The sequence below is a fragment of the Camelus dromedarius genome, chromosome 1 (assembly GCF_036321535.1).
Source record: "Camelus dromedarius isolate mCamDro1 chromosome 1, mCamDro1.pat, whole genome shotgun sequence".
NCBI lineage: Eukaryota > Metazoa > Chordata > Mammalia > Artiodactyla > Camelidae > Camelus > Camelus dromedarius.
Window position 1 is genome coordinate 86,795,408 of NC_087436.1, and position 27,080 is coordinate 86,822,487.

Genomic DNA, 27,080 nt, shown 5'->3' on the forward strand with positions numbered 1-27,080 from the left:
ATCTTTGGAAAAAATTCTGTTTTGGTCCTCTGCTCATTTTTAAAAATCAGGTTGTTTGGTTTTTTGTGTGTACCCTTTAAGAGTAGAGTCTCTATTTTCCGCAACTGTCTCTGGGTCTCCCAAAAGTAAGCCCCATTGACCTTCAAAGCCAAATGTTCTGAAGGCTCATCTTGCCAGTGCTGGACCCCCAGGCTGTGGAGCCCAATGTGAGGCTTAGACCTGTTGCTCCTTGGGGAGGACCTCTGCAATTGTAATTAACTTCTTGTTTGTGGATCACTCACCTGGGGGTGTGGGTCTTGACTATATCACATGTCCATCCCTCCTACCTTTCTCATTGTTGTTCCTTCTCTGTATCTTTAGTTGTAGAAGATCTTTTCTGCTTTTTTTAAAATCAACAATTGCTCTGTAAATAGTTATAATTTTGGTGTGCCCTTGAGAGGATGTGACCTCAGTCTTCCTACTTCACCACCTTGGCCAAGCTCCCAGTGTAATTTTTAACTTAGGAAGGGGTGTGAGCATTTAGGTGCTTGGTATTACTGAGGTTTTTACTTGCAGTTACTTAGAATAGTGTTTCCAAACTTTGTTAATTGAAGAGCATCTTATCCATATACTTACCTTTCAAAGCTACTCGACATTTTTCTTTGAATTGACTGATACCTTAAAATTTTTTTTCAAATAATTTTTAACATACAAAAAAGTTGCAAGAATAGTACATGAAACTACATTTTTTCCTCCTTGAACCATTTGAGAATAATCTCTCTGTGCCTATCACTTCTAAATACGTTAGTGTCTATTCCTTGCAAAGGGATATTCTCCACTGTTATCTCAATCACGAAATTAGCACTGTTACACTACTGCCATCTAACTCACAAGTTTTGACACTTATCTCAATAATATTGTTTATCAAAGCAAAACGATATTGGTCAGAATCACACATTACATTTAGTTGTTACGTCTCTTTACTGCCCTTTATAACAGTCTTTCCTTGATGTTCATGACCTTGACATTTTTGAAGAGTGCAGCTAGTTATTTTGTAGAATGTCCCTCAGTTTAGGTTTGTCTCATGTTTCCTCATGATTAGATTCAGATTGTCCATTTTTGGGAAGAATATCACACAAGCAATGCTGTGTTCTTTGCATTGCATTCTGTCAGGTGGCATACAATTTCACTTTGTCCACTCCTAGTGGCAACTTTGGTCACTTGATTAAAGGAGACATTTTGAGATTATGTAAATATCCTTTTCCTCATCAAACTTTAACCCACTGCTTTAGCATCCATCAATATTTCTTGGCTGAATTATTTCCATGATGGCTGTTTTTCACGGGGGCTGTTCCAGACATGTGTACTTGTAATCCCTTCATTTTTAGGCTTTTACTCTGAATTCCTATCTCTTTTACTAACAGGATAATTTTGGCTGCAATAATCTAGAAGAAAACCTGAGCAATTCTTTTTAACTTTGTTCCCTAGGAATGGAGCTTTGTGAAGTGGTTCTCAGAGTTGGATTTCAAGGAGCAGCTAAATTAAACAATAATATAAAGCTCCCTACTTTTATTAGTCAAGTGGAGTCCTCCAGTTTTTCCACACAACTCACACACAGATTATTTATCTTACAATGTTGAAAACACTTTGATTTGAATAATTAAGCTTGATGAGAAACTCTACCTCATCCTCATTATAAGTAAATATAGTATGCTTGCTGTGCAAATGCAACTTCCAGATAAGTTCTCTTAGGCAGTAAGTATAGCTTAGTGGTAGAACGCATGCTTAGCATGCACAAGTTAAAAAAGTTCTCTTTTCTAGCGCCTAAACAGATTATGACCCCTAAACCACCCTTACAGAAAGAACTAGTGTATATTCTTCTCACCTCAGATTTGCATCCCTTTTAACACTTCAACAAGATTCTGTATTTCTAAGGTGCCAAGGGACATGGTACAAAATACCTTAAAAAATATATGGGAGTCAAGATGGTAAATAATAGGAGCAATATAAATTCTTATTCCACCTGAACCAAAACCCAAACTCAAACCAGTGAAGAATAGAACAAGACTGTAATAATTTCAACAAATCAAGTTTCCTCGATTTAGTATCTTTGAAACTTCACACTTACATGTGTATGGGTACAATGGTGTCACCCATGGTGAACAGAGTAATAGATTCTGGAATCACTGTATGATAGACTAATAGGTTGTGCGGCTTTTGAAATGAGTGGAGTGGAGTGATAGAAGGGATAAAGTGAACAGATTGAGTTTGCTTCTAAAAGTCTCTATAAAACTGTCGCTAACTCTGTCTTAGAGTTTTTTTACACATGAACTAATCCTCAACTTTCCAAGTCTTGAATTCAAGCCAAAACACACAAATGTAATCCAGCCTAGAGCTCCCCAGTGGAGCAAGTGTTGGCCTTTGGAATGGGTCATGGAACTCAAAGTATATCCTTCAGAGTCAGAAAAATGTGCATAGAGGGGATGTGTATTTGGTTTAAGTAATCTAATTGTGTTAGTAATTTAAAATCTTCATGTTGAGTTAATTTGTTTATGCATTAGGAATCCATGTGAAAAACAGTCTTTTCTACACTTTATTGTTTGTTATGAGGAAATTATGACTAAGTTTATGTCGATTACGGTATTATCATTAATGAGCCGGTAGACAGTAGGAATAAAAATTGTTTATCTGTATTGAGGTGAAGTTCAGTTCTCCCCAGTTATTTTATATGATTGTCAAGCAGTTTATGTTATGTTCTGGTCCATTTTTTAAGAGATTTCATGGGCCTTTTGCCAGCTGAATGAAGGTATCATATTGAAGGAAGAAATGATGATTTAGAGTATTCCTTGGAAAGAGAGGAAATTTTGATTATATATTAGTTGGAGATTGTTCTTTTATTATTCTGGACATTATAAAGCTTGTGTGCAGTTGTTTATCCTGCAATTAAACAGTATTTTATCCTGTATTTTGTTTAGTTTTCTTAACATGTGGTTGTGATTTCTGCACTGTTAAAGTCATTCTAGTGTGTTTATGATCAGTCACACAGATAGATTTTTATTACCTGTAGATTGATAGAGAAGGCGCGTGCATTTTTTATTTTTGAATACCAAACTAAAAATACATAATTCACAAGATTAGTATGCTAATTAAACATTTATAACAGATAATACATTTATTCTTGCTTTTAAAATGACAGCTTTTCTGCAGTTAGAACAGTACAAAGAAAATTTGTTGGTTACTTTATTCTTGAGTGAATATCTTGAGCAAATAATGAAAATCACTGTCCTGTAGTATAAGAGATATATAGCGTCGCTGAGATTTGCTAGGTAGGTAGGAGTGACCAGATCATAGTACGAAGTGCATCAGGGTTGTGTTTTTTCCACTCTACTCTGCTTCTTCCCTGAAATGTACTTCAGTGTAATATTGAGTTTAACAGTTTTGAAGTAATCTTATCTTTTTCAACAATGTATTTGATAGTTATGGAAACATTCTTTAACAAATGTGGCAGTGGATACAAAACCTCGTTAAAGCAATCTCTTCCTTTTGGTTGAGCCAGAGAGGCTGACTGTGTTGATGTGGGTTTTTTGGTGTCTTTGGACAGCTTCTGTGCAATTTTGTTTTCTAGGCATTATTGCAGTATAGTGGCATTTTCAGCAAAGCTTTTTGACCTTGAACAAGGTACTTAATTTCTCATAGTCACGTTTTTTTTTTCTGTAAAAGAGAAGTACAGTAGATGATTTCTAGGGAACCTTTGATTCAGATTCCTTTTACTTTATGATTTTCATGTGCTATGTTTGGAAAGTAAACTTCAGAATATGAATTACACGAGGAGAGTAGTTTTATGTCTGTTTTGTTCACTAATGTATCCCCAGTCCCAAGAACAGGGCCTGGTGCAAAGGAGTCACTCATACTTGTTGGAAAAAATGAACAAAACCTAACGGAAGAACCTTTAATAGGAAGAAATAAATGGATTATATTCACATAGTTTGGTAATATTTAAAAGGTAAATTTTATCTGCACTCTTTGAAATCATTGTATTTTTAATGTCCATCTATGAATACATTTAACTGTGCAAGTAATAATAAATAAATGTTTTGAACCCCCTTCTGATGAAATCCTTTGATTGCTCTCTGTTGCTCTTCGAATAAAGACTAAAACTTTAACTTGTTTTGGAAAGCCTTTCTAGATCTGCTCCTTGCTTATTTTTTCATCTTCTCCATCTTTTCCTGTCACCTCCTTCCCTTCCCTCCTGTATGCTCACACTCTTGGCTGCAGCTATATCAAACTCCTTCCAGGTCTTCAGTGTTCTACTTTCCTACCTTTTGGCCATCCAACATGTTACTCTTTCTGTCTCCCTGCTTCCTGTCTGATCTTTGCTTCTGTAGATCATACCTTGTATTTCCTATAACAGCTTATAGTACATTATCTCATAACTACTAGTTTAGTATCTGTTTTCTCCAACTAGACTTTGGAGGCTAGCTGAGGGAAGGTTTGTGCCTGACTTCGTCACCCTTGTGTGCTGTTACACCTCCAGTGCCTGGCACAGTCCATGGCCCATGGGGTGCTGAGGGCCTGAGGGCACTGCTACCAATGGGCCCAGGATACTGACATTCTGATAAAGCCAGACTATTTCTGTCCTTAATGCCTTGTGATCACTTCCCTCCGAATTCACTAAAATAAATTCTATTTAATAAAACCTAATTTGAGTTAATGACAAATGTTATAAATACAGTAAGATGGGGCAACTGGCATTTGGAATAAGAAATACCACGTTAGCTGTAGTGGTCAAGGAGGGAAACCTAGAACAGAACTGGCATTTGGTAGGTGCTCAATAAATATTTGTTGAATGAATGAGCCCTAGTCAGTGAACATCTGGAGGAAGAGGGATGTAGGCAAAGGGAATAGCAAATATAAAGGCCCTGAGTTGGGAACATACTTTGACCCATTCAAGGGGCTGAAATCAGGCCAGTAGGTCTGGGGCCTAATGGATAAAGCTGAGATGTTGAGAGGTGAAGATGTAGTTACAGGAATGCATCAAAGTGTATAAGCTTGTTGGCCAAAATAAGGAACTTAGTGTAATAGTAGCAGGAAGCATGGAAGGGTTTTGAGCATAAGAATGATATGATCTGCCAGCTTTAGGGAATCAATCTAGTCTAAGCCATCAGTTCTTGCTTGGACTATGCAGTAGATTCTCACCCAGTCCTTGGATCTACTGTCTACAATGAGGTCAGGGTCATTTTTCAGTAATGCAAATCTGATCAGATCAGTCTGTTGCCCTTGAAAAAAAAGTCTACAATCCCTGATATGGGTTACCAGGCCTTGGATAATTGGACATAAGATGAGGGCAGTGTCAAAGTAGATCTTCACGCTCCACTCATACTTTGTAATTTCCTTGCAAATGTCTGAAGTTCTCTTTTCAGAACCCCCACCTACGATGCTACTCTGATCTAGACAGCTTTTACTCCATTCTTTTACTGGCTCATTCCTGCCCTTTTTTCCAGTCTCACTGTCACATCCTCAGCTACCTGTGACCTCCACCCTCACACCGAGACCAGGTCAGGCGCTCTCCTCTCCCAGAGCCTCCTGTCTCTGCTTTTGTCACTCCCTGTAAGCGCATGCTCAGTTCCAGCTTCCTTGCTAGATTGCTGGCTCGGGGAGCACAGGGCACTGGAGCTGCTCACAGCTGTGCCTGCAGCACCTCAGTGAGCACCCGGCCCACAGGAAGTGCTCAGATTCTGAAAGACAGGAGCAACAAAGAACTGCTTTCCAGCGCCAGGGGTCTACTTCAATATCCTTCTGTGTTTAGCTGCTTTCTCCTCTATTGAGATGAAGGTTAATGGATAATTTTGTTTAAGATGAGGTAATTGTTTGAAAAAGTTGTCGAGAGGAAAGATGACTGTTGAAACCTGGGTGAATAGTTCAATTAACAAACCTACCTTCATAGCTCATTAAGCTCACCACTGATGGGAGTCATTATTCCCTGCTGTGAAAACCTATGAGTCAGCTTGCTCTCTGTTTGAAATTAGTTGAAAATGTTTATTTATTTATTTTTTGTTATCATTGTATTTTTGTTGGAATACTGTAACTGCTGTTGCAAACCGTGTGAGTAAGCTTAGCTTCCGGTACAAGCCACAGAGAAACCGTTTCTCTGACTTAAGTCACAAGATAATGGTGTGCATTCACATCGCACCCTCAGACTCTTAATTGTATGCCTTCCACTTGATTGAAGCAGCACCATGATTCAACATTTAGCCATCTTTTAAAAATTAATGTTGTCTTTTTTGTATTTCATTTGGTGATGAATATTTCCTGTTAGTTTCTAGCAGACTGCATTTGACATTTCATATGTGCCAAACCAAGGCAGCTTCTAAGATTTCACTGACAGTTGAGTAATTCTAGTGAATAAAGAGCCAGGAATTAACTGAAAGACCATATCTTCAGGTATAGAAGTCTCCTGAGACTTAAAAAAGCTAATTCTGGCAGGTTATTATTATATATATATTGCTGGCCTGCAGTTTTCTTCATAGATGACAATTTGTCATAAAAGTTTGATTTTTAAGGATACAAGATAATCACTTTATCAAAAAAGGACATTCATTTAATATGTATTTGACATTTTATGTGATTACTGATAATACAGAAACTAATTACATCTCATAGTGATAAAATGGATCTTTTCATAGGACAAATATTCTACTTTTATGTCTTTCAAGGAAACAAATAAAATTGTGTTCCAGTAGCTACAGTTAAATGAAGTTTATCTCATTGGAAAATTTGACTTTAAAAACAGAAAAGGGTAGAAAATTGTTTAAAATATTCTGTAAGCTGTTGGGACTGTTCTTTTGTTAACTCTTTATTACTATCACTGGACTTGTGAAAAATAAAAAGGATTTTAATAAAAGAAGTAACAGCATAGGATGACTATCGTTCATTGAGTGTTGCAAAATTAATCAGATTCATCCACTGAACTTGGAGAACTAGGGCATAAAGGAAACCATGAATATAGCTTGTTAGGGACCCAGGGAACCTCAGAAATTAGCATTCTCGTTTGAGCCTTTTATTTTGCAGAATAGTGTGGAATCATGGTTTCATAGTGGGATTTTGGAGTTCACAGGGACCTGGGTTCAAATCTTCATTTATTAGCTATGTGATTTGGGCAAATTATTTCATCTCTTTAAGAATCAGCTTTCTCACTTTTGAAGTGGGTCAATGATGCTTATCCTGGAGGGTTGTTCTTCAATGAGATAATATAGTCATATTGCCTATGACAGTGAGTTCTCAATAAATGAAAATAATAACATTAATGATATTTATAAGGAGATGTAAAGCCCCAGAAAGATGAACTGAATTACCCAAGGTCACAGAAACAGCCTATGGCACTTTGAATGTTAGTTCTAAACTCTAAACCTTGCCCTCCTTTTTATTAGTAATCAGATGTTAGGCAAAGGGCTTCATTTTGTCTCAGTTTTATCAGTCATAAAATAGCTAGAGGCCATTTCTCCTTCTTTCTTTCCCGAGGATATAATGAACATCAAATAAGAGTTAATAATACCTCAGGGTAATTTAGACTTTAGTTTTTTGTCTTTTCAGTTATATAAATATGTATAGAATGATTTAAAATTCAGCAAAATCTTTTTAGAAACATTTAAAGAAGAAACTTGAATAAAAGTGGGACATGATTGGCATTGTATCACAGGGGACTGTCAGTGACTAACGGTGACCTCCAAGGGGTATAGTATGATATTGTTTAAAACAAAAACTGGGCAAAATCCTAAGAGGAAACTTTACCTGCATCTTGAGTTAATGTGGATCTACTTTACTCTTCACTCTGTTTCATTCTGTTCTTTATAGGCCCACATGTGAATTTAAAGAGGGAATAGAGGATGTATAAAGATTTGAAAAGAAAACTAACATGAAAAGTTTAAAATAATTGATATTCTACATCATGGGTTTGCCTTGATGATTTGCATTGTATATGCATGGCATGGTATAGTAGAAAGATTGCTGGCTCAGAAACTGGTTGCTTGGGTCCTGGTTTTGCCATTTATAGATTGAAGGTAGTTAAGTAACTCAGTTGGCTTCTCTGAGGCTCTTTTTTTTTTTTAAATACTCAAATGCAGCATTTACAAAAATCTTTATCATGGAAAATTTCCAAATTATACAGAAGAATAGAGAATATTATAATAGCTCCCCCCAGAGAGCCATCACTCAGATTCAGTAGTGATCAATTTACGGCCAACCTATTTTACCTGCAACTCCCCAATTTGGCTAGATTATTTTTTCCCCTTTTTTTTCATTTTTCAGTTTTATTAGGTAAAATTGTTATAACTTGACTGCACATATACAATGCATTGAATGTAAATACATACACACAATATACTGCATATATTTTAAAAATTTACATATATGTACTGTTCATTGTTTCTAAGAATGTTTAGAGCTTTAGCTTTTTAAACTTACATAGTTATCAAAGGAATAAAGCCAACCACAAAAGAAGAATTAATTCAAAAAGATAACATACACCCTGCTATTAACAGCAACATTATTTATAATTGCCAAGATATGGAAACATCGTAAGTGCACATCAATAGATGAATAGATAAAGAAGATGCAGTATATATAATGGAATACAACTCACCCATAAGAAAGAAGGATATTTTGCCATTTGCAGCTTTTCATTCACTTTTTTTTTCCACTTCAAAAACCAGAATTTTATAACTGGCATAAACATTTTCATTGCATCAAAAACAACAAAATACCTAGAAATAAACTTAACCAAGGAGGTTACCTATATTCTGAAAACTGTAAAACACTGATGAAGGAAATTGAAGATGATACAAAGAAATGGAAAGATATCTTGTGCTCTTCGATTGGAAGAATCAACATTATCAAATGGCCATACTACCCAATCAATCTACAGATCCAAAGCAACTCCTGTGTCAAAGTACTCACAACATTTTTCACAGAACTAGAAAAAACAATTCCAAAATTTATATAGAATCATAAAAGACACTGAACTGCCAAAGCAATCTTTTGTAGGTTTTTTTCTTCTTCTTCTTCTTTTTATTCTTTTTGTTCTCTTTTCTTATGGTTTGATGACTAGAGAAGTTCCTTTAACATTTGTTGTAAAGCTGGTTTGGTGGTGCTGAATTCTTCTAGCTTTTGTTTATCTTTGAAGCTTTTGATCTCTCCATCAAATCTGAATGAAAGCCTTGCTGGATAGAGTATTTCTGGTTGTAGGTTTTTCCCTTTCATCACTTTAAATATATTGTGCCACTCCCTTCTGGCCTGCAGAGTTTCTGCTGAAAAATCAACTGATAACCTTATGTGAATTCCCTTGTATGTTATTTGTTGTTTTTCTCTTGCTAATTTTAATATTTTCTCCTTATCGTTAATTGTCAATTTGATGACTACGTGCCTACGTGTGTTCCTCTTTGGGTTAATCCTGTGTGGAACTCTCTGCGCTTCTTGGACTTGGGTGACTATTTCCTTTCCTAAGTTGGGGAAGTTTTCAGTAATTATCTTTTCAAAAATTTTCTTAGGTTATTTCTCTCTCTCTTCTCTTTTTGGGACCCCTATAGTGCGAATATTAGTGTACTTCTGAGGCTCTTTAAATTGAGGCAGTGATAGTGGCTTAGCTCATGAGGTGAGAATCATGTGAGATCTAAGAAATTATTCTGTAAATTCTGAAATGTTTCCAGAATGGAATGTAGGGATATTATTCAAGAGTATTTTTTAATATTACATTTTATTTACCTTTTAAAAACTCTTCCTTAAGTTGGCCATGAAGAAAAGAAATAAACTGGTTTTGGGTGGGCCCAATTATTAAAAAGATGTTCATCTGTTCCAGAATTTAATAGAAAAGACTAAGCAAGACAAAGTTGGTTTACAGTAGAGCACAAAGGGTTTAGATTAGGTGTAAATAGTATCTAAAAGCAGTTTGACTTGTTTGAGACCGTAGCGTTTTTCTCAAGCATACTATAAAATTCTCTTCAGATGCCTTCAAAACTAGAAATAGATTTTCATCTGTTTGTGTTGGGTTAGGTGGTATCCTGCTGAAGACGTAAAGATGACTAACATTACTTCTGATGTTCACTTCTACCCAGAAGTTGTACATCCACTTTATAAGGCAGTCTGGAAACTTAGCACCTGAACTCTTCATAAAAGTAACAATTGTAGTTTTAAAAAAACCAGAATTTCAATATTGTTAAATTGATGAAGTAAGCAGCTAGCATCAAAGTCATTTCTTAAAAATCTTTGTATGAAGACTTCAGCTCCCCATAGCTTTGAGTCTCTAATCTGTAGCAAAGCCTCTTATTTTATTCCTGAAAATCAAAATTCTTTACATCAAACCATCATATATCGAGGGATTGCTTGAGTTAGAGTTTCCCATGTATTTCATAATGAATTCTGCATTATATATTGTTGACCTTTTCCTACCAAAAAATGAAGCTACTGACAGTGGTTATCCATATGTGCATGTAAGTACATGGAAGAGACTAATGTACTTCTAAAACAGCCTTCCCTCTATATCTTATGAGAAGATTCTGACCATTGATTTTTTTATTACTAATACTACCGCTGCCACTACTGCCATGCTGATTGGGCACTTATGTGCCAAGATTGTTCTAGGTGCTCTAGATTTACGAGCACATTCACTTCTCATAACAATACACTGAATATGTCCTGTTACCATCCCCAGATAACAGAGGAGGAAACGTGTATTGAGAGGCTAAGTAACTCTCCACAGGGACACAGAGCCAGCAAGTGGCACAACCAGAACCTTCATTGCTGGGTTCCAGAACCCATGCTTCTCCCAGTCTACACTGCTACGACCACTAGTCCACGACACTGGCCCTGTTGTGATAGCCCTCTGTGCACTGCTTATTCCCTCATTAGGAAAACTGAGAGTTTGTACAGTTGGAGAGGGTAAAGAATTATGTAAAATACACTATCATGATTCTAGTGTGGATTTCAATGACATTTTTCTTGACTTACAAAATTGGATATCAGGAATTGACGTCATGTGAGACTTCAGTAGTGTGAAATGTCTATTGGATCAACTTTTATAAGCGTATTAGAGAAAGGCAGCAATTAACTCCTGTACTCGGCTCAGATGCTGATAGAGGAGTGCGTGTGTAAAACACCAAGCAGCAGTAAGAGTGACTTGGTGAGGAAGTGGGCGCAGGACACAGCTCTGCTGCCAGTTCTGCCAGTTAGTACAACTTTGATCTTCTTCAGTGCTGGTTATTCAGAGAACCAGAATTAGTTCATGAATGTTAGCTTGGTAAACTTAAAATGACCATGTGTGATGTAGGGTATGGTGTGTTTAGGAAACTGGGATGGAAAGTGGACATTAGCAACTGTCACATCTAGACATTCAGAATTGTTTATATCAACAAAACAATTTTCATGACCTGGTTCTGCATCAGTGTTAGACACCATAGAAGCTATGTATTTCTTCTAAATGTTTTAATAGAAAAGAGGCAGAGAGTACAAGCCCCACGTGACTTCGGTATTGGTGCACAAGTCAGGATTATATGAAAAATTACTCAATGTAATTAAGTGGGTTTATTTAATATATTACCAGCCCTTGAACATATTAAATTTTGAGCCAGTCTCTTCCATAGCAGTAGTAATGATAGTAACAACCAGAACAGCAACCATACAACTGCTCATATTTACAGTGAATTGAGAAAGTGCTTTATGTATAATAAGCATCGTTTTATTTAACCCTCATGACCACCCTGTGAGGTGGTCACTACGTTACTTCCATCTCACAGATGAGGAAATAGAGGAAAAGAGAGGATTGGTTACATGCATGAGGTTACAGAACTAATGAACATTGTTCATTCAATATTTGTTGAGTATAATGGGCCTGGCACTGTTGTAGGTAGTGGGGAATTAGCAATGAGTATTAAAAAAGAAGTCTCTGCTTTCGTAGAAGGACCTTACCTTCTATGAGGGAGTTAGACAACAAACAGATAAACATGGAAACAAAATAAATCAGATGGTAATGAGGATTATTCAGGACAGTAACACCCCATAAGGGGGAAAGGGTGTGCTAGGATAAGGTGCTGAGATGGGCTGTCATCACTTTTACATGGGTAGTAAGAAGGGACCTCCTGGATAAAATGACATGTCAGCAGACACCTGAAGAGAGAGAGGGATATTTGTAGGAAGAGCATTCCTGGTAAAGGAAGGCAAGAGGTCCCTGTGCTTGGAGTGCCCAAAGAGGATTGGAGAGGCCAGGTCGCTGCTGTGGTGAAGGGAGAATGGTTGGAGTTTGAGCCCAGATTTATCTGACCCCAGAGCCCACATTTTAACCATTACACTAATCTGATGGGGCAACCACAGCATTACCTGACCTGCTGTGATCTTGGAGTCACTCTGTGTTATTCTCATGGGAAAGAGGAGGGCAGTAAAGTTCTACTTTAGAGGTTCTGTGTGTAGAATTGAGAGTATAGGAGAAGTCCCCGTGGTTTGGGGCGCTTTGGAGATAAAAGTAGGGAATGATTGTGGATCATAAATTTGGGAAATTGGGAGGAGTGTAACTCCCCTGCTCACAGTTCTTTGGTGGTTCTCCATTGCCTTCAAAGCCTTATAGAAATTAAGTAACTCTCCTAAAGCCCCATAGCAAATAGACCTTGTTTTTAAAAAAATTCATTTTATATTGTAGTATAATTGATATACACTACTGTGTTAGTTTCAGGTGTATGGCAAAGTGATTCAGTTATATATATATATTTTCAGGTTATTTTCCTCATAGGTTATTACAAGATATTGAATATTGATCCCCATGTTACACAGCAACTCCTTGTTGCATATCTATTTTATATATAGTAGTAATATATGTGTAATTATACGTGAGTACTAAGTAATAGTAATATGTATCTGTTAATCTCATGCTCCTAATTTATTCCTCCCTCCTTTCCCTTTCCCCTTTGGTAACCATAAATTTGTTTGCTATGTCCATGAGTCTGTGTCTGTTGTATAAATAGATTTATTTGTATTATTTTTTAGATTCCCCATAGAAATGCAGACCTAGTTTTGAAAGATGATAAAGACTTTGTTTGTGACTGCTGAGCTGTGCTACCCTTCTGAGAATGTGAAATCAATCACACCCTCTCTGGCTTCCCATCGCCTGCAGACCCAAGACTATGAGCCTTGGCAAGGAATGCAGGGCCCTCCTAGAGTAGCTTCCACCTTCTCTTTGGCACTCACTTCTGCTGCCCTTCCCCTTGCACCTTAGCCTGGAGCAAAACAGTGCTCCTTAGTATTATGTCCCTAGACCTTGCACCTTCTGAAATGTTCTTCCTCTTGTCTTGTGACTAAGATTTCCTATCTTTTGTGAAGACTTTCCTTACCATTCTCTTTCCTAGTTTGAGTTATACCTTCTTCCCTTGGCTGCTTTGGTATCTGTGTACTTGCTCGTCATTTCCAGTAGAGATCATTCTCTGGGTCCCTCCCCTCCCAGCCAGGATTGGAGCCCCTCCTCTGGGCTATCAGAGAAATCTATGCTAGCATTGACCATGCTCTTACCACACATTTGTTGTTGTTGTTGTTAATTTCTTTGCTTATATGTTTGCCTCTTCTTCCAGACAATAAATTATTGAAATCGTGTGCCTTTTTTTTTTTCTATATGCCAACCACTGAGAATAGAGCTTGGCATGTAGTTTACATGCTCATTTAAATTAAACTTAAAATATTAATTTTCATATTAATGATGACAGTTTTGATCAGATCAAAATAAGTGAAATATGTTGAGCAGTGATGTTAGTTCAACTCAGAAAAAATAGATTATAATAAAAACAACTACTTAGCTAATGAAAGGTTATTATGTGCCAGACGTTAAATTCATTCTGAAGTACATTATTCCATTATTCCAAATCAAATTCAAACATTAAAGGTATACTTTATTAGGTTTGATTTTAAAGCTAAACTTAATATCTTGTTAGATACAACTTTTAAGACTAAACGTTTAAAAATGCATTGATTTTCAAACTATCGCTAACTGGATAGTGGGAGATGTTACTGGGGCTTTAAGTGGAGGAAAATATCCTTAAAAAAGGGACACAAGTCATCTTTGTTCCTTTATACTCAGTTTGTAAAACGTCACTACAGATGTGTATACTTGGCTCCATGCAGAGCTCTTCCGGAAAGAACACTGTACTCATTGATGACTGGGATGTGGCATGTTGGGTGAGACAGAGGGCTGTTGGAGAAGTGAGCCCAGATGAGACCATGCATAATGCAGTGCTTCGTGCTGTTATCAACGGTTAATTGTAAAGGCTTCAGCAGTGCCTTCCTTCCAACCTACGGCCCAAAGTGGGCTACTTAAGGCCATGGTTACTTAGCCTAATTCCTGATATTCATTCACTAGGAAACCTACTCATTAGGAATTCTATTGAGTAATTTTTGAATGGGAATTCTCATTGCAGGTTGCTTTGTATTTCTCAGACAAGTATATTATCTAAGACTCATATGCTTTTAATCAGTGATACATCATTTCTGGATGTGTATTTAATTTATGGCTTATATAACATTTATATATTACTCTAGCAATGTTCAATCATATTCTGAAATACTTTTTTTTCTTTTCTTTTTTTCTTTTCTAACAGTGTTCTCTCTGATGAGAATTTTTTTTTAATCTTTTATTTAAAAATTGAAGTATAGTTTATAATGTGTCAATTTCTGGTACACAGCATAATGTTTCAGTCATACATGTACATACATATATTTCTTTTCATGTTCTTTTTCATTATAAGTTACTATAAGATATTAAGTACAGTTCCTTGTGCTATGCAGTATATGAAATACTTTTAAAAGCAAATTCTCAAAAAAATTTATTGTACAGTTTTCCCACACTTCTCGTAGCATTGTTTAGCTCCTCTGCCTACCCCTTTTTTTGGCTTGATTTTATTGTCTCCTTAATATCTTAATATTTTGTGCTGATTAAAGTGGATTAGCTATTCTTTACTTAACCCTATAACTTAGAATCTGTCAGTAGGAAAGATTACGTTCATGCTCAAAAAAGATAAATTTAAGAAATTATTTTGCTTGCCATCCTTTTCATTATCTAGTAGAAATGTACTCTGAAGCTCTTTTTGTGGTTTTATTGCAGTGACCCCGCAGCTAAAACCCTGTGGGAAGCTTTATTGAACACCAGGCACAAAGAGGCAGTGATGGAAGTCCGGAGACATCTAGTGGAAGCAGCAAGCAGAGAAAACCTGCCAATCAAGATGAGTATGGGTAAGTTATGGCTTCACCGGGATAGGCAGTGACTGCCAGCCCTGAGGAAGTTCATTTAAGCCTGCTCTGAATTGTGGGTCAACCTAACCAGCATGGCATCGAAGTAAAAGTATTAAAGACATTTGTCAACTGTTGAAAGAGTAGGGAAGGAATTTGTACCCATGCCCTCGGGGCTCAGCCATGACCTCTTTTCTTAGGCTCAACTTTGGGAAGCCCGGGAGAGTCCTCGCTTATAGAGTCCTTCTGTTAGTTATTTGATCTAGAACTATCAAAATTGGTCTGAACTCCCTCCCCTTCATTCTATTCCACTCCTCCTCCCTACTCTTATGTTTTCTTAACCCCTTTTCCCCACCTATGGATAAAAGATCTTTATTGGTTTTGAATTGATGAATGAAGGACTATGTTGACAAATCAGTTGAGCAGATGGACGTGTTGTATCCCAGCCCCTCACCCTTAGAGTGGTCTGCTGATTGTCTGGTCACACCAGTGTTACCCCTTCTTCACCAGGGCATCACATACATCATTTTTCTCATTTCTCTTTTTTTTTTTTTCACATGTGGCTTTGTCTTCAGTATTAAGAAGAATGGGTCTGCAGGAATATAAGCTTTAAATGGCTTTTTTCTTTTGATTAAAAAGTCAGAGAACTAATGTTTTGATTTGAGAAAAGGAATCTGGTGTTTTGCTTTTTAAAATTACATAATTTTATTAATATGGAAATATTTAAATATGAATATTGAATCTGGTGAATAGGAAGAATTTATTTCTGGAATCTTATAAAAGTTTATCTATTTTAAACGTTAGATTTCTTTTATAATCTACTGTTAGGTATCCAATAATTATGAGTACATTTTACTAGATGAGGAAATTTTTCTTGGCTGAGATTCCTAGCCCAAGTTCCTGATTACTTGTGAGTACAAAAAAAAACACAAAAAACTGTCAAGTTACTAGAAGAACAAAATTTTGGAAGTAAAAGAATGTGGATGAGCCTAGAAGGAAAAAAGTTACAGAGTCATAATATGAAAAAAATCGTAACTTTCAGTGTGTTAGGTGACAATATATGAGGACTTTAAGGAACATGAAGGATGATAAGAAAAGTGAAAATAACTAAAATTTATTGAGCACTTACAATGTGCCAGGTCTTCTTCTAAGTATTTACATGAGTTATCTTACTTAATCTTCAGGGTAATTCTATGAGACAGGTACTGTGAGTATCCCATTTTTCAGATAAAGAAACTGGAATAGAGAAAAATTAAATTGTCCGAAGCTGTACATCTGCTAAATCTAGAGTTCTGATGTAAGAAAATATGCTCTTTATTTATAAAATCATCCTAATTCCATACAACCATTGCCAGAAGTCCTTCATGTTGTTTTGGAATAGAAATAAAGTTGTTACTTTGAGACCACCCAGACATTTGACTATAGTTCTAGTTTCTCTTACCTTCTCTCTCTCTCTCTCTTTTTCTCCCTCCCTGCATTCACTTCCTTCTTTTCTTTTTTCTTTCCTTTCTACAGTTCTAGGTGCACATTAATAACAAGTGTGTTTACCTTAAGAAGTTCCTTATCCATGAATATGTTGAAATAAGAACTAATTCATATTGTGCATAAAGAAAAGTAGGAATGCACAAAGGGTCTGGTGATAAGGTTAATTTATATTGCATTTCAGTGATAAAACCTTATGATGCTGTCACAGAGCATAAATCAATTTTTATTGCTCAGTGCAGGACTCCTGAAAGATCAACACACTTTACATTTCTAAAGGTCTGTATCTTTTAAAAATAATCAAAGACAGAAGAGAAAAAAAAAGTGGGTAACCCCATAAGGAATTCAATTTAAATATTTGAGTTTTCTGTCGACCAAAAAAAATTTAGATAAGATGGTTTGATTTATCCCCTAACTCCAGACATGGGGGAGGGTGAGGAGAGAAAAAAGAAGAAGGAAAGAATCAGACAATTGTTAGCAAACTTTTGTTGTATGAAGGACCAAAAAGATTGGCCCAGATCACACTCTATCCATGTGCCAACTGTAATTTAGTAAAAGATAACGCACTGTGGCTATTTATTTCTGCTTCATATCACGGGTCAGAATTTCTGGCATGTCTCATTTCTGTATGCTAACAGATACATAACCATGAACAGTAAGGAAAAGAGCTGGAATTTAAACATAATAAAATATTGATATTTGAAAACTGCTTATCGTAAAAAAAAAATAATGTTCTGATATCCTAGATGGCTGGAATGCTTTTTCTAGCAGCATTTAAAACTATGAAATGTACTTTAAACTATGCACTGTTCTCTCAACCCCTGCTATAAATTCTACTGAAGCACACATTTTTTTCTGACTGGAATAGAGCCTTCTGGTATTTTTGAGACATTAAGCAGATATTTTAATTCTAGATTGAAGATTTTTTTATATTTAAATTCACTGGGAGGGATCCCATGATTGAAACCTCAGATCTTAAATATGAAATTTCCTAGTAAAAGGTAAGTTCATATTAAAATATCGTGAGCACCAAGAGAAATAAACATCATTCTCTTAGGGGAGAAAAGTTTAACTGCTGAAAGAAAGAACAAAATTCATTTTATCATTTCCCATATAAACATATGCCTTCTTTCCCAGAGCTTGTTATTAAATTGTCAGTTAGCTAAATAGATATGTTCCAGAAAAGTGATTTTTTAAAACATTGTAAACTGAACTGTATTTTTCCCACTGGCATTTCATCATGAAAAAATGTATTCTGAAAGTGAAAAATAGACTCTAAGAAACCCATCTGTTTGGACCCAAAATGTTGACTCACAGAAGAAGTGAGTAGAGGGTGCCCATCTCAGTCTCTTCATTTTACAGAGAATCTGTTCCTCTGGACTAACCCTGTGGTTTGGGATTTTCACCAGTTTGTCCCGTATCTCTCTGCAGAATGGCCATAATGGCTGGCAGAAAGATCCTGTTTGGGCTGAAGTGAAACAGATCTCTTTATGACACTGTCCTTTGTTTTGCAGCCAGGTTTCTTGAAAGAGTATTCTATGCTTGACACCTCTATTTCTTTATTATTTTCTTGCTAATTAATCTAGCGTAGTATGGCTCCTGACACTTTTTTGCGGAAAGTCTCCTAGACTGCTATATGTAAGCATTTCTCTCAGGCCTCAGTTCTTTTTCAGTTCTTTGCAGTATTCACTACCAGACCATCACTACTTTCTTATACATCTCTCTAGGTTTTCTGTGACCTTAGACTCTCCGAATTGTGATGGAGTGTAAAGTCGGTTACACATGAAGGACAATCACAGTTCTGTCACTTTTTAGCCAGATTTCAATTTATTTATCTGTAAAAACAGTGAAAATACCCATTTCCTGGAATTTTGAAGGAGAAAGAAACTCCGAGCAGAGCGAAGGTTATGATTATCAAGCAAACTGGAGCAGATGCGCTGCAGTTATGTTCTATCTGTGGGAAAATCTATGTGGGAACCATATTATAGGAAGGTTGTTTGATGAGAGTAAAATCAGAACAAATCAAGTTAGATGATTTCCCCCTTTCTGGGAAATGTACTAATTCATTCTTTCCACTTAATTTATCTTTTATAGTCTTTATACTGAATGTCTCCCTTTTGATAACATACTCTTTAAGCAAAATTCTAAATAGTTTTTCCATTTTCAGCTTAGTTATGATTACATTCTATTGACTCTTCCTTGACTCTGTTCACCTCCCCAAATCACCTTGGCGGTATTTGGGATTCCCAAACCCCTGTGGTCACACTTGCACAGGAAAATCTCTTGAGTTACATTTCCAGATGATGATCTGATCCATTATGTTACACAGCTTCTTGCCTTACTCTCCTCTTTTGGGGGCACTGGAGTGTCAGTTCCATATAATCACCATCAGTTTCTCTTTTCCAAAGTAGTATAATGAGTTCTTTCAACCATTTGTGAAAAGACAAGCCCTTCCCACCTTTAACCATCACATTTTTTTCTAGTTCTGAGCCACTGACAAAGCTCTACTTTGTTAATGTCCGTCCTAAAATGTGATGTCCAGAGCTGAATAAAGATGTTGTCTTGCCTCTTTTCGGACACCATACTTCTCTTAATGAAGCCCCAGGTGAAAGTTGTGATTTTTGCTCCCCACCAATGCCACACCCACTATCATTTTTGCTTTACAGTTTAGCAGTACTGGCTTTGAAAAGCAGCAATAAATCAAAAAACACTCTAAAATTTTATTTGATATATACGTTTTTCAACATTGAGAGTAATCTGCTTCCTATTATTGGTACTTGAGTTCATCTAGTTTTGGCTGAATAACAGCTGTGTTCTGATCACATTTATATCTTTTGCCTTCATTATGGAGAATTTTGGGGGGGATTAAGGGGAACATGTGTGTGTATATGTGTGTGTGAGAAGTGGGTGTGGAGATTGTTAAACTTTGCAAAACAGATAGGTTAAAACCTAATAAGCCCAATGTCCCATTTGATATGTGGTAAGTGTAAAAGATAAGAAAATCTTCTACCTTCATGCTTTACCCATCAACTCAAATTGCTGTTCCTCCCTACTCCCCATTCCCCAGCAGGAACTTCTGTAGATCCAGGTCTTTGTTATTTTTGCTTGAAAGTTTCTCATTGGATTGTTCTTATTGCCTCTCATACACCCCTGTCTTTATGTGTTAGCTTTTGCCACAGTTTGGGGAATGGGGGAGGGAATTGTCTTTTATTGAATAGCTACTTTGTCTCAGGTAGTATAACACATTTTACATAGTTTGTTTCATTTAATCCTCCCAGTAGTCTTGTGAATTTGGTACTCCCCCCACCCCACCCATTTACAGACAGGGAAAACTGATACTCAAGGTTAAGTTTCTTTTACAGGATTACTGTGCCAGTTGTTAAGTCATTGTCTCAGATCTAAATCCACCCTTGTGCTCCGTGATGCTGGGGCTGGGACCCTGCAGACCACCTTTCTGCCCTTTCAGCAGGCTCCCTGGTAGGGTATGCTGATAAGGGGTGCCATACGGAAACTGCAGGGCTGGAAGTGGGGAAATCCACTTCCTGTCTGCCTTCCTGTCTGCCTCCTGTGAACTTGGCTTCTGCTTCTGAGGGTCATGCCAGCAGACAGGTCCTTCCTGTGGCAGCAGCTGAATCCGGTTTGTGGTTCTCGCAATACTCACAGAACCAGCCTCACTGCACCCCCTCCTCAGAGGTGCCAGCCTAGCTAGTAGCACTTCATTCTCAGAGGTGTAATTCTAACCTCTTCCCTTTGTTTCCCCCACCCTACCGGTGATAGCTGCTTCCAGCAGTTGCTACCTGCATGATACCTTGGAGGTTTCTTCTTATCTTTCAGTTACCCAGTTAACAATTCTGCAGATTAAATTTTCTCTGCTCAAATAACCGGTGTGTTTTCTGCCCTCTGCATGGGCCCTGATGGATCCAGACATACAGCAAGTAAGCCAGGATACAATCCAGGTCTGTCTGATGTCTGTATTAGGCCCCTTTCTAGTTCGAGGAATCAAACCACTAGGGGTGGGAGGAGCAGCTACAGAGCTACAAACACAGATATGAATGGACCATTCCCCTGTCTAAAACCCTCTGAGGGTTCCCCATTGCCTCAAGATGATGTCCAAACTCCTTAGCATGCTATTTATCTAGATCTTTCTGACTTGTAGCTTCATGCTTCACCCATCAACTCAGATTGCTCTTCCTCCCTACTCCCCATTCCCCAGCAGGAACTTCTGTAGATCCAGGTCTTTGTTATTTTTGCCTGAAATTTTCTCATTGGATTGTTCTTCCACATCCACTCCAACCTTCTCTATTTGTGCTTCTGGAGGCTAACCATTATGTTCTGCCTCAGCAGTCTTTTCTATCCTTGGCCTCTCAGTTGGGTTTGGTCAATGGGAGGCATGAGTGGATAGAGAGAGAGATAGAAAATATCACATTAGGAATTCAAGCAGGGAAAATTTAAAAAATATTTATTAGTTAATATAAAATTGTATAATAAACCTATTACACGTTAACATGAATAACTTTTTGGACAAATAACTGTATTTTCTCAAACAAAATTATGTAGTGAAAAAAGTGGCACCATTTTACATTTTTGCACATCTCTAATGTCTGGTTTAATAGAAGACAGCTGTATTCTCATATCTGCTTTTTCATTCAGTCTGTTGTGATATATTATTTTGAATAAAGTATATAAAGAAAAGCTGGCCTTACAAAGATATGTAGTTGAAAAAGGGAGAAGTATTTTAATAACTATTCAGAAAATTACAGATATTCTTTGATACTACACCAATTTTACGAGAGGTAATTTCTTATGGGTTAATTACAGTGTGGAATATGAAACCATATCATTGAAATTCCCATTGAATAGGTTACATTAAAACCTATTGGTCTCTCTTTTACTTTGAGTGGATCTTTTACACACATGTTATTTTATAGTATTGTACATTAGTCATTTGGACAATATTGTTTCTCTGAATTATGCAGATTTCCCAAATGTTGACACTATATATTATACAATATAACAAAACCACATTTGTTGATATCCCCATTGATTTTATTTGAAAATTTTTACATAATACTAATATAAAGATATAGGGGCAGATACAAATGTTCTAAAATTATAATTTCAAATGAAAACTTGAGTTTTGTTATTGACAATACAAACTGTTAGTGGTTTCCTTGAAGTGAGTGACAGGCTCACTTCATTCTTTTTTTTGGAAAAAAGTATGAAGAACCATAGTTTTTCAGTTATCTTTTCCAGGAAAAATTTTATGCCATTAAAACAGTGTGAGCAGCAGTTCATATCTCAATCACACCAGTGCTTTTTCCTCAAGACAACTGTAGTACTTTGGTACCCGAAGTGCTTTTTGTATATTTCCCATTTCTTTACACCAAATATCGATGTTTTTTGAAGGGCTGAGAGTTGATAAAATTAGTAACATTTTCATTTGCATCATGGTCATTCTGAAGTGAAACTGACTGCTTGTATTAACTTGGTGCCACTGCTTTGATTGGTGCTAAGGTGCCAGCACTTTTACCCACCCCTGTTTTTGTACAATCAGCGCAAATACAGGACAATAACAGAATCAAGTAGCATCTTTGTATTAAGAAAATGGTTCTGACTTTTCTGACTGCCTGAAAGTGCCTCAAGGACCCAGGGGTCCATGGAACACCTTTGAGAACCATTGTTTAAAAGAGTGTTGTATTCTTTGAGGTACAACATTAGCATAGTTTCCTGGAGATCATTGGAATCAACAGAAGAGGGGAAAGCTTGCTGAAATTTTCTCTATATATTATCCAGATTTAGAGGTAATAGAAAATTGTTTTCATTAATTTTAAAGATATTTATGAAGTTGCATACTATATAATTAGGTCCTTGTAGGGGATAGGAAATATAAAAAATAGTGTCTTGTTTTCAAATGATCAAATTAATTAACTTTTCTGAATCTGTTTCTCTGCCTTCAAAAGGAGTATTCTGTTATCTGCTAACTTGACTATTAGATGAAATGATTTATATGAAACATAATGTTTATGAAATTCAAGGTGTTCTGTAAAAGATGGGTATCATGTGATAAAATTATTTATTGTCTCCTGGGCAGATAAAACACATTATAAAAATAATGACCAGTGGTCATACAATTGCATAGGAAGAGTATTCTACCAGGTGAAGGGGTGGAATACACTGTCTGTAGGATTGTTCCCTGATCATCTTAGTTGGGAAACATGTAACTGGGGTAATGATTTCCAGAAGTGGAAAATAGATTGGTGATTTAGTTACCTAGTGATTATGATGGCGCCTAAGTAGTGAATTTCTAAATGAAATATAATGTAAGGTTGATCATCCAGGAAAAGAAGGTAGAATGAGTGAGAAGAGGGCTGAAGGCAGAGCTGTAAGGAATGCATCCATTTAGGGGTGTGAAGAAGAGAATCTGAAGAGGCAGAAATCCTTTTTATTGAATTAGTACTTAATAATGCCTGAAAGTCTTAATGTCACTAAACAAATATTTCTTTCTTATACTGCATCGCCTAAAATAGAACTTGAGTTGCCTCTGTTTCTCTGTTTCCTCATCTGCAAAATGGTTTTGTTTCTTTTTCTTTTTTTAATGGAGGTACTGGTAATTGGACCCAGGACCTTGAGCATGCTAAGCCTGCCCTCTACTACTGAGCTCTACCCTCCCCCCTATCATCTGTAAAATGGAAATGTGAATTTCTAATCTCCCTTCTTCAAGCATCTGCCCTCTGGCTCTATATTTTAGACTTTAATTGGTGCATCTTTTTCTTCTTTTTTCCCCCTCCTCCTCTTCCTCTTATGAATCTTTCTATTTTCTCAATGGAAGGAATCCTCAGCATATGAGAATATGGGTGGGAGGTTAAAAACTCTAAGAGAAGATCCATGGCTGTGGGGTGGGAGTTACTTTACTTGGAGGCTCCCGTTTCCAAACCAGAGTGGACCCACCATGGAAAGGCTCCTTACCTGGCAGGCTAGTAATCTGCTTCCTGGATAACAGGGATAATTGGCTCCTTTCCATGCTCTCTGCTGAGTTTATAAACATTGATGCAGTGTTTAAGTTAGTCTCTGGAAGGCTGCATTTCCAAAGAAAGCCAAGTCGTAAATGTTTCTGGTGGTTTTGTATTTCACTATTTTGTATAAATTTCAGGGAGAGCTGTTTATTTTCTGTTTGTGACCCCTGGTCCTGCAGCAGTTATCCTTTATTCCATACTATCCTGAAGACATATCTTGCAATAGGATTTCTCAATTTTGGACCCATTTGATTGAATTGATTCATATAATTAAAATGCTCTTTTCACATTAGTTTCTTATTCTATCTTTGCAATACTGTACAGCTCAAAAATTTGTGTAACAAGAAACATGTATTATTTAAAGGATATCCCAGAAAACCTTCTTCAGTATTTATAGTGTTATAAAAATGGACATCGATTCCCAGCTGGGTTTTATTCGAGTTTCGCTATACAGATGGCTGTATATACTGCCCTTCAAATCCCTACGGGAGAAGATTTATAATGTCTTCCCTCTTTCCCCTTTAATAACTTGTTTCAATGTCTAATATTCATCATGACTGTAGAATTTTTTTCTCATGTCTGACTTAAATCTCTCCACCTGCATGTGAACCATATTTCTTTGTCCTTTGACCTCAATAGAGGTGGGAAGCCAGCAGTTATTATTACTCTTAGATTTCTTTCTCTGTTGAAAGACAATGCTTCCTCCATTGTACAAGTCAGTGATAGCAACAGACTCAAATTTTCCAGAGAAAAATACATGTCTGTTTATTTTATGTGAGACAGGCATTATTATATTTCAGAGCCAAGAGACTGTTTAAAAAGCAATACTGGTATATGCTTCTAGAAAATTCATATCATAACATTAGTAAAATTAAAAGTAAATGTCCACCCCCTCCCTATTGTCTTACTCTTCAGTTTGTTCCTGAATTAGTATCTTGCCTTCCAAGCCTTTTCCTGTGTAATTAGGTAGGAAACTAAATAAGCAAGTAAACAAATAATGAGAAAAATAAAATAAAGAAGAGTACTAAGAGTATGGCAAAGTGGTTTCCATTGTGACTTTTTCTCTCTCCTCTCCATTATTAGGGCTTTGGCTACCCACCGTACAATACCAGAAAAGAAACTTTATAAAATTGTACCTCATTTAAAACATTGTATGTATATTTTTAAAGTTACATCAAATTTGGTCAAATTTTAAATGTGTGGATAATAATGATACAACCATGGAAAACTGTTGATAGTATCAAGCTAAGCTTAGTATACACCGACCCAGTAGTTTCACACCTGGGCATATCGAAATGAGTCTACCAAAAGGCATTTGTATTAGAATGTTCAGAGCATCATTATTTATAATGGTCCTGAACTGTAAAACCTAAATATTCTTCACAGTAGAATGGATAGAAAAACTATTATAGTCATTTAGCACAATAAAACACAGTTAGAAAAAAAGAATTTGAGATTTTGGATGATGTTGAACTAAATCTAGACACAAAGTAGTATATACATATAATTCCATTTATATGAAGTTCAAAAAAGCAGACAAAAAGCAAGCTGTGTTAAGAGAGTTAAAAGTAATGGTTTGCCGTGGGATTATTGACTAGATAAGTATTGAGGGAATCTTCTAGAGCACTGGACATATTCCATACCTTGATCTGGGTGCCGGTTACATGGATAGACATATGTGTAAAAATAAACTGAACTGCTCATGTAAGATGTGTATGCTCTGCTTTCTGTTATACCCCTCACTTTCCACCTCCATTATCCCTGAGTCTTCTGAGTCGGAATTGCTTGTATCTTCTGGGCAGGTGGTCCCTCTTTGCTTCAGTGCCTTGTCACATATCCTAGGCAGTCTTTGGTGGGGGAAGGGGAGGAGGATTATTTTTATTGTTTTGCTCCATGATTTTGTACTCTTCTCTTCTTCTGTCACCTTCCAGGAATTTTTACTTCAATTTAAAAAATTATTTTAGTGCATACCATAGTATTACTATATGTGAAAAAGCCAGAATTCTATTATTTCTATTATTTCTCAGTTTCCTAGTATAACTAAGTAGAGTTATATCTTGCAATTGAAAATTTTATTCAGGCTATATTCTAATATGCATGAATTTATAGCTGTATATCTTTTTAATAACTGAGGAAATTTGAGTACAGGCTTTCTTTTTGGGATGATGAAAATGTTCTGAAATTATACAGTGGTGATGATTGTATACCTCTGTGAATATACTAAAAACCAGTGAATTGTGCATTTTAAGGGTAAATTTTATGACATGTGAGTTATATCTCAATAAAGCTCAATAAAAAAGAAGCTCTTAGAAATAGGGATATTATTGTAAAACTAAAATTCAACCAAAGTTTAAAGGTAAATCAAGAAAATCCCCTAAAACGTAGAAAGAATAGAACATTGAAAATATGATACAAAAGGAAAGAGCTATGGAGAACCAATTCAGAGGTCCAAGAACTAAAAGAAATTGCAGAAAGAGTGAGTAAGCAGAGGACAGGAAATTAGCAAACAAGGAATGGGAGACTTTCCCAGATGTGAAGGAAGACGTATCAAACAGAATAGGCTTAGCTGAGAAGCAAGTGAAAAGAATAAGAAACCTCTAAGCCAGACACAATCGCTGTGACTCCTCAGAGTACAAGAGAATGAGAAGATCTAAGGGCCCTAAGATGAAAGAAAAGAAGCTCATCTACAAAGCAACGAGAGTGAGATGAGCACACGTTTCTTATCAGCAACCCGGAGCCAGAAGATGAGGAAGCAATGCATTATTTTCAGTGTAGACTTGTAGACCCAGAGAAACTATTATTCAACTTTGAGGGCAAGAAAAAGCCTTTCCAGAGATAAAAGAACTTTGCTTTCCACACACCTTTTCTGAATAAGTTACTTGAGAGTATCCAGCAAAACAAGACAGCACCACAAAATAGCAAAATTAGGGATTTAATGAAACAGTGTCCCACTAGAGTAGAGCCATAAGAGAAGTTCCAGATTGCTATGCAGGAAGGCCTGGAGAACAGCCTGCCCATGATGGAACTGGAGAATGAAAGGGTTTGGTAGTAAAGTATTCAGGAGGGGAAAAAAAACCCAAAACCCATGAATCAACTGCACCTCAATTAAAAAAAAAAAACAAAACAGACTTCAAAGATAAGACTATATTTGAAATTAGGAGACTTTAAAGCTTTGATTAAGGCAAAGAATGCTCTCCCTCCTCCCTCCTCCCAAAAAGCCCGTCAAGCATTCTAGGACCAAAGTGTGTTATACGCATAAGGCGATGTAATCATAACCCGTAATTTAGCTCTGCATTAATAGTCATATAATTCGTGATGATGCAAACACCATTCACTTTTTGAATCAAACTGTAGAAA

At 36.5% G+C, this 27,080-nt stretch overlaps 1 protein-coding gene across 2 annotated transcripts in view; it reads left to right on the forward strand.

Annotated features, from left to right (window-relative positions):
- Positions 1-27,080, forward strand: part of SCFD2 (sec1 family domain containing 2) — a 357,920-nt gene that overhangs the window by 30,680 nt on the left and 300,160 nt on the right. For both annotated transcript variants that reach the window (XM_031434663.2, XM_010992837.3), the window contains exon 3: positions 15,104-15,231. In XM_031434663.2, the coding sequence (XP_031290523.1) occupies positions 15,104-15,231 (128 nt within the window). The remainder of the gene's footprint in view (positions 1-15,103; positions 15,232-27,080) is intronic.